This window comes from Phaethon lepturus, unplaced genomic scaffold, assembly GCF_000687285.1.
Source record: "Phaethon lepturus isolate BGI_N335 unplaced genomic scaffold, ASM68728v1 scaffold9738, whole genome shotgun sequence".
Taxonomy (NCBI): domain Eukaryota; kingdom Metazoa; phylum Chordata; class Aves; order Phaethontiformes; family Phaethontidae; genus Phaethon; species Phaethon lepturus.
The window spans coordinates 27755-36423 of record NW_010555545.1 but is presented as its reverse complement, the minus strand read 5'-3'; the positions used below and the strand labels follow the sequence as shown (position 1 = coordinate 36423).

Below are 8669 nucleotides of genomic sequence, written 5' to 3'. Positions count from 1 at the left end.
TTCTCATAGAAGCCTGGATGCTGTTGGCCTTCTTGGCCACCTGGGCACACTGCCAGCTCATGTTCAGCTGGCTGTCAACCAGCACTTCCAGATCCTTTTCCACTGGGCAGCTGAAAAATTCCTAAAGATGTCTGAGGAGGAAATGATTAATTTTTCAGTAACAGCCTACTCTTTAAGCCACAGATGCTAATTATTCAGCCTCTCTTTTGTTTTCTCCCTCACAGAAGATTTGAGATTTTTTTTTTTTTTTAAGATGGTAGTGCTAGGCATCTGCATTTTTCCCTTAATCTAAGGGGTTTTTTTCCCTTCAAGCTGCATGGTTTCAGAAGTCATTAAAAAAATAATTAGCTAATGCTTAAGGGAGATCATAGCAGTCTGTGTTGGTCTTCAGAAAGGAAACACATTTTAAATTGAATACTGAAATAAACATTTCCCTAATTATGGTAAACATACATATGTGATTCCAGATACTGATGCAGCGCTTCTGTAGGTTAGTTGAAATGTTCTGGTTAATCTGCTAAGTTGTATTGTAGAAACTGCTCTGAACATTATGAACTGAACTATATAACATAGAGCATATAGTGTGCAGTTCATTCTGTTATGCTCTTAGGTCTTGTTATGCTCTGTTATAGTCTCATTCTGCTATGCTGTTAGGTGATCAAGTCAGCCATCGTGGTGCTTTGACTGGAGGTTATTACGACACAAGGAAGTCTCGGCTTGAATTGCAAAAAGATGTTAGAAAGGCAGAAGAAGAACTTGGTGAACTTGAAGCAAAACTCAATGAAAACTTACGCAGAAACATTGAAAATATCCTTTTGTTGTTCTTGGGGAAAGGTGGTGTGATGACAAAGCTTTTGTTTTGCAGCTACAGTAATAGATGAAGAACAGGAGACTTGTTAATGTTACATATTAGCTGTGGCATTTGTTTTGACTATTACTTGTGCACCCCTCATTACTTGTAGGGATTTTAGTAACAAATCAACGAACAAAACCCTTGCATGTGAAAATTGGTGGACAACCACTGAAAATATCAGATTTTAAAACATATCCATTGTTTATGTGCCTGAATTGCATTCTTTTTTAAAAATAATTTTTAGATCAATGCAACTACTTAAGAAATAGTATCTATACCAATGCTATTAATTTTTTGGTAAAACTGCTGTACTGGGGAAACTTGACTGAAAAGTAAAGACATACACCTTGTCCAATGGTTTGCTTCGGGGAGTAGCTGGCACTGTAGGCTTCAGAAAAAAAGGATCTTGAGTAATTTGTCCCCATTAAAATTTGATCTTGATCTTTAAAGCTTAGAGATGAGGTTAAACCCTAAACTATGAGGCTTTCTATTTCTTCTAGAGTTTGCTGTATTAACTACTATAACAGGTATTGTTATCTGTGTTAATCTTCACTCTCTCTTCTGGCTCATGCTATATTTTTAGTACTTGCAGGACCCAATTTGTGTATCTACAATTAAGTATGTATTAAATGTGGCATTTTCTCCTTCCTTAGATCTTTCTTTAATTTTCAAATATGTAGGCATATGGTTTAAAATTTTAACGCTAATTCCAGTGTGCGTTGTACAGGTAGCCTGCTTTTTGTAACTAGGAATTGGTTGCTGCTTGTGGTTAAATTCCAGCTACCTGTTGGACCCTTTGCTTTCAGTATAACTTAACTTATAAACAGGACTATGATTTTGGAACTGAAAAATCTTTCTTGCTATCATTTAAGTAAAAATCTTTAGGCCTCTGTTTCTTTTTGAGGAGGGATCTATGGGGGATGTAGGTAGAGTGCTCATCTAACCGATAGAAATTCCTATGTGGCGTACCCTTCAGCCGTGGTAGATCGGTGACTGTAATAACAGCTGTTACTGCAGTCTGACAATAACTTTTATAACACAATACAAAAGTACTAGAAAGATGTAAAACATATTTTAAAACAAGGACAAGAGTTTTCCTTAGCCCACAGTATGGATTAATAATGAGATTGACCAGCTAATGAACCAAATGCAGCAAATTGAGACACAGCAGAGAAAGTTCAAAGCCTCTCGAGACAGTATTTTGTCAGAGATGAAAATGCTGAAGGAGAAGAGGCAACAGTCTGAAAAAACATTTATGCCTAAGGTATATGGTACGGGGATATTAAAAGGTGTTACTGGTTTTATATTTATTTTTCTCACTAATATTACCGATAAATTTGTATTACTTTCTGGTTAACATGAAATATGAAAAGATCTAGAGGTATGTCACAAAAAATGTTCACAAACAGAAAAGTAAAATTCATATAAATAAGATTGCTCTGAGGAATGATTCTGTCTAATCTGTTCCACAGCAACGCAGTTTGCAGAGCTTGGAGGCAAGTTTACATGCTATGGAGTCAACTAGAGAATCATTAAAAGCAGAACTGGGGACTGATTTGTTGTCTCAGCTCAGTCTTGAAGATCAGAAACGTGTGGATGCTCTTAATGATGAAATTCGACAACTACAGCAAGTAAGGACATCAAAATGTCTTGTCATTAAATGCAGTACCTTTCTTCCCGATAAACTTACTTTTCTCCTTTTGTATGACAAGCCACGTAGGAATATAGTGTAAAGAAAAAAGTAGTGTTTCATCAGTAGTAGGTAGACATATTGGAGTTTTCTTACCTGCAAACTGTATTTACATGTTTATCTCAAATGGTGGGTGAATTTTACTAGCTTTATCATGTGAGAATTACAGCTATTTTTGTTGGAATCATCACAGTTTTCTTGCTCCTGCTCTTGGACTTTGCAACAATAAATACAAATAGATATAATGTGAATGATCTACAGTGTGGGAAAATAAAACGATGCCTTTAAGCACATGGTAGATGAGACGAAAACTAAGGTTTTGTCTGACACCCATGTTGTTGAAAAAATACTAAGTCGTCTTAAGTATACTCTCTAAAAGTCTTCTGTGTTTTAAGAGTTGGATTGAGATGCTAGTGCAGTTTAAGAAACTACTGATTTGTGTGGTTGACTTTTGCATTGGACAGCTGCAAAAGTGCTTACTGTTCTTTCTACCTGTTAAAATTAGGGTAACAGAATTGTGTGATATTTTAATACACAGAATTGTGTAAAGAGTGGGGTTTTTGTCTTAATTTTTTTGACAAAGGAAAAAGTTGTTTAGGAGTCTGTTAAGGCATTTAGTGTACTCTTATTTTTTTAGGAAAACAGACAACTTTTGAATGAGAGGATTAAACTAGAAGGCATTATCACAAGAGTTGAAACATATCTCAATGAGAATCTGAGAAAACGCTTAGATCAAGTGGAACAAGTAAGGATTTTCTCTTAAATACACATTTTGCAATCTGCTTTTGGTTTATTTCCAGGGTTTTAACATAATAATAATAACAATAACAATAATTTGGAAAATACTCATTCATTACCCTGTATTATCTGTGGTAAGTTGTGCTTCCCTATATCCAAGCTAAGTGTTTTATTTACATTTCAGCATAGTATTTTAGGCATGTGGATTTTTGACAGAAATCCTGCTCTACACATGTAGCCTATGTGTAAATAGGGTTATCATAATGACAGATTTGTTTGAAAATCTAACTATTTTCTAAAACTCTACTAAAATATTTAATACAGTTATATGTAGAGTAGCAGATGACTTGTTTGCCTGGCTTAGACTTCTGTTCCCCTCCATGCTGAAGCTTGGTGGCATTTGCTTTGTGTCCCATAGGAACTGAATGAGCTACGAGAAACAGAAGGTGGCACAGTTCTTACTGCCACAACATCCGAACTTGAGGCTATCAACAAACGAGTGAAAGATACACTGGCACGGTCAGATGGTTGGTAGCATCATTTTTTTCGAAGAAAAATCTCTAAGGTTTTGAAAGTTCACGCATGCCATGTTTTGGTTTAGAAATAGACCATAATAAGAGAAGTAGTTGTTAATTTAAAATATACTGCAGTAGTTACGTAGTGTGTAACAGATTTTTGGAACTAACTTAAGATAAGTGAAACAAGATTTTGTGCATGTCATACATAAATGAAAGTGTCCACAATTGCACACTATAATACCAGGAAGTCTGTGTTGGTGATAACAGACTTGTGGTTTCAGGGCATAGTAGTTTTGAAGCTACCTTCATAACATGCATGATCTTGCTTAGTTGTTCTTGAATTTTGTCTATAATATCCTAAAACTAAGTTGCTGTCCAATAGGAAATAGCATCTGTATGCCTCAAAATTTTTTGCTTCTCTTTCTAGACTTTTAACAATATGACCTTGGTATGTTTGTTAGCTTTTTTTAAGCCATGTACTCACGGGAAAGGGAAGAGAGGGATTTTCAGCTTTTTGTCTTACAATTAGCTTTCTATTCCTCAACAGATCTTTTTCTTTAGATTATAATTTTGTTTCATAAACACTTGATTGGATAATTGCTGATTTTATGCAGGTATGTAGGGCTTACCATTTTGGGTTTTGTGTTCTCTCCCAATATGTCAGATCTGGATAATTCTATTGACAAAACAGAAGCAGGAATTAAAGAACTTCAAAAGAGCATGGAACGCTGGAAGAACATGGAAAAGGAGCATATGGATGCCATTAACCACGACACAAAAGAACTTGAAAAAATGACTAACAGGCAAGGCATGCTCCTCAAGAAGAAAGAGGAATGCATGAAGAAAATCCGAGAGTTGGGTTCACTTCCACAGGAGGCTTTTGAAAAGTATCAGACTTTAAGTTTAAAGCAGGTACTAAGTGTGCTTGGTTTCATGTTTCACAACCTGAAATATTAGTGTCACATACATCTTGAGTGTCAAATGTGTCTAGAATTGCAAGTTACTTTGATATGTTAATATTTCTAATTTACAGTTATTCCGCAAACTGGAGCAGTGCAATACAGAACTGAAGAAATACAGTCATGTTAATAAAAAAGCTTTAGATCAGTTTGTGAATTTCTCAGAGCAGAAGGAAAAATTGATAAAAAGACAAGAGGAACTGGACAGGGGCTACAAATCCATCATGGAGCTGATGAATGTCCTCGAGCTCAGGAAATACGAAGCTATTCAGCTGACTTTCAAACAGGTAACAAAATAGCAACAATTGTAAAGGCACTGATGCTGAAATAAAATTGTCCCGTTATGTAGCATCTATATGGGAAGAAACAAATATTAAGGATATCTATTCTATAATAATAAGGTGGCAGTATCATGTAACTTGATGTTTGTGGGTGTTTTAAATACTGAAAAAAAAAAAAATAGGCTAGCATGTTAAATAGGTGCTTGCCTTAGTTGTATTGCAAGTCTAGCTTTGCTTTAAACATCTTAAATACTTCCTTTCTGGTGAATCTCTTTGTAGTGTGTTACAGCCCTTTCTGGGAAATGTCTGGTAATAAACTCTGCACTAAATCCATTCTCCAAATTTAGTAAAAGTAATTCCTAATGTTAACAAAGGAATTTTTGAAACATCTTAACTACAAAGCATGTGAAGTCTTCTCTTAAAAGGTGATTTGCTTAACTGAGATCTCACCTGAAGTTTACTGAAATAAGTAATACTTGCTTCTGCTGCTTTCATGTTTTAATTTCTACCATTTTCTTGAAAAAAATTTGTGAAAATTCTCGTAGTACAAAACCAGCTGGCTTAGATGTTTTTAAACCAAGCTCTGTGTAGTGTATGTTTCTCACTTCTACTTGTGCTTAAGAATGAATGTGGATCTCTGCTTTGAAGCAGATACTTGGTGTGATCATGTAAAAACAGCTGTTCTTTGCAATTGATTTCATTATGTAAAAATGAGCTGGTGTATTGACTGTTTCTTTTTCAGGTGTCAAAAAATTTCAGTGAAGTATTCCAGAAGTTAGTCCCTGGTGGCAAGGCCACGTTAGTGATGAAGAAAGGAGATGTGGAGGGCAGTCAGTCCCAGGATGAAGGTGAAGGCAGCACTGAGAGTGAAAGGGGATCTGGATCTCAGAGCAGTGTTCCATCTGTAGACCAGTTCACTGGTGTTGGCATAAGGGTAAAGAAAAATATTTGTATTTCAGTACTCTGAATATTCATTTAGATTGCCTTTTAACTATATTTTTAAAAGGCAGTGTTTAATTGGTCCTGTTCATTCACTATTAATAGCAAGTGATGTTGTAGTTTAATATTTCAAAATCATCTTGCTGTTGCATTGTTTTCTTAGGTATCATTCACAGGGAAGCAGGGTGAAATGAGAGAAATGCAGCAACTTTCAGGTGGACAGAAATCCTTAGTGGCCCTTGCCCTGATATTTGCTATCCAGAAATGTGATCCAGCTCCATTTTACTTATTTGATGAAATTGACCAAGCCTTGGATGCTCAGCACAGAAAAGCCGTTTCAGGTAACTGTCTACCTTTATTCATCATCATTGTGGCTGAAAGTGATAGTCTGTCATTTCGTCCTTGATGTTTAAGATAAAAGCTTTTAATCATAAAGGCACATTTTAAAATATCCCAACACGTGTTAGAATTTAACTTTTTGCCTTCTGAAACTTGGTTTTAGGTAGAAAGTCTGTGTTGTACACTGTGTCTAAAGAGTCTCCTTACTACACTTCAGTGTTGTGGAAATAATGCTGTTTTTAAGTGTAGTTTGATTTTTAAAATGAACTTTTAGCTCATTGCATTGTTGGAAAAGTGCTTACTCTGCTTTTCATCAGAGAGGTTTAATACCCCACTGATATTCCCGAGTGGCTGGATTTGTCAGAGTTAGTACTGGAATTAATGATAATATTTAAAAACCTGGTATGGATCCTTTCTTGATTTCTGGGTGTTTGGACTTTCTTGTTCACTAAAACCTCATTTTGAATAAGGAATGGCAGACTTTTTCCCTGTCTCATATTAAGACCTGTCCCACTTTATTGGAAATATTACATTAATAAGAATTCTTGTGTTTTTTTAGATATGATTATGGAACTAGCTGAACATGCTCAGTTTATTACAACAACTTTTAGGCCTGAACTCCTTGAGTCAGCTGACAAGTTCTATGGTGTAAAATTCAGAAACAAGGTAAATAATATATTTTACTTATGGTGTTTACTGAGAACTGTATCAAGTTGTGCCTTTGAGACTCAACGTGAAAGTCGAGTTGAAAGTGAATTAGTCATTTCAGTGATGGATTTCTAGTTATGTTGCAGTGTAGTGTAAAATTTGTCTCCTTTCTGAAAGAGTTTAAATCTTCACAGATGTCCTTTGTCATGTTCTTTAAAGGAAATTAGAAATTTATTATAGGCCAATTGCTGAGTCCCAGAGCCTTTAGAAATAAGGCTGTCTTATTCTGCAGGAGGTACTGTAATAACTGTATACTTCTTTTTGTTCCACCAGGTTAGTCATATTGATGTGATCACAGCAGAAATGGCCAAAGACTTTGTAGAAGATGACACCACGCATGGTTAAAAGAAATTGTACTTACTGCTTGTTTGGAAGATGTGTATAGTGCTATGTTTATGCCAGGGACCTGTAAATTTAAAACATGAAGTTTTAGTCTTTGTTTAAAATAGTTTTTGAAAATGCATTTTAACCAAGACCCCAGAAGGCTTAGTTTGAAAGAAGCTTCAGTATCCATTTTGTCTCTGTTGCTGTATTTTATAAGATAATTGTTGATGTTACCTTTATACGGTATCTGTAGTTTGGAAATTTTACTCTTTCCTCAAATCTTTTGTAAAGTGTCTGTTGCGGTTTTAAAGCTTTTAAGAAAGTGCTAGCTATTCCTTCTTAAGTCTAATTTTATCATTTATATTGCCTCACATGTTTTTTTTAATGGCTTCAATTAAAATGTTTGGTTTTATCGCTGTAACTTGTATATGTTTAGTTTTTGTCTTTAGAGGATTCCACCGAGATGGAATAAATACTATTTCGTTATATTGGGGCTGCATATTTCAGAAGTATGAGACAAAGCCATTCTTATATCTTTTTTTTTCCCCCCTTTTTTGTACATTGCCAATGCCAGCAGAAAACCACCCTAAGTCTGTGCTGGTCCAAATTCATAGTGTTCTGGTTATTGAACTGAAAAAACTGTTCAGTATCAGAAGAACCTGAGAAGTCTGAAAAGATCCTAGAACTGTACCAAGGCAAACTACAGCCTCCTCTTTTTATCTGGCACCTTGGTCAGTGTAACAGTTTCTCCATCATCTCCCTTCAGCCTGAAGGACCAGCATGACTTGAGCCAAGTGACAGTCACCAGTCAAAGTGTGAATCTCTTCCTACTGTCTAGGCTTTTGACAAAGGGGTATTGAATAATTTGACGTGTTATTCTGGAGAACTTAATGTTTTACTATGAACCATATATTTCTTAGATAGCAAAGCAGTTGTAAAAACAAGATCAGTTGGTGTTCCAATGGTGTATATGTTTAAAAAAATAAAATTACTTTAAACAGTAGCTTATTTACATTTAAATAGTGTGGTGAGAAACAGTGAATGTGTATATTGCATTTACCCTGGAGGGCACTTCCAACGAAGAAGAAGAGTAAAGCTGTTGGATAGGTGTTCATCTGCAAGCACCCTTGCTCCCCACTGAGAACTTCAGGAAGTGCAGGAAAGGAGACCGTGGACTGATTGCAGGTCTCCTGAGGAGTGCCTACACTTGCGTACAAGGCAGGGTAATAGAAGAGTACTAAAGCTTGTATACGAGTAACTTCCCCAGGGAATGATGATCATGTAGGAAGTTACTACCTGCAGTAAGTCTTAAGCCAGAAG

General features: G+C 35.7%; 1 protein-coding gene across 1 annotated transcript in view; it reads left to right on the top strand.

Moving 5' to 3' along the window:
• The window catches only part of SMC3 (structural maintenance of chromosomes 3), a gene marked incomplete at its 5' end in the record, with an annotated part of 23877 nt that extends 16107 nt beyond the window's left edge, over positions 1-7770 (top strand). The window contains 11 exons of the mRNA XM_010292195.1: positions 655-809; positions 1968-2117; positions 2326-2484; positions 3181-3288; positions 3700-3808; positions 4464-4711; positions 4833-5045; positions 5782-5973; positions 6142-6319; positions 6877-6983; positions 7299-7770. Of these exons, the coding sequence (XP_010290497.1) occupies positions 655-809; positions 1968-2117; positions 2326-2484; positions 3181-3288; positions 3700-3808; positions 4464-4711; positions 4833-5045; positions 5782-5973; positions 6142-6319; positions 6877-6983; positions 7299-7370 (1691 nt within the window). The remainder of the gene's footprint in view (positions 1-654; positions 810-1967; positions 2118-2325; positions 2485-3180; positions 3289-3699; positions 3809-4463; positions 4712-4832; positions 5046-5781; positions 5974-6141; positions 6320-6876; positions 6984-7298) is intronic.
• Between the last annotated feature and the right edge of the window lie 899 nt (positions 7771-8669).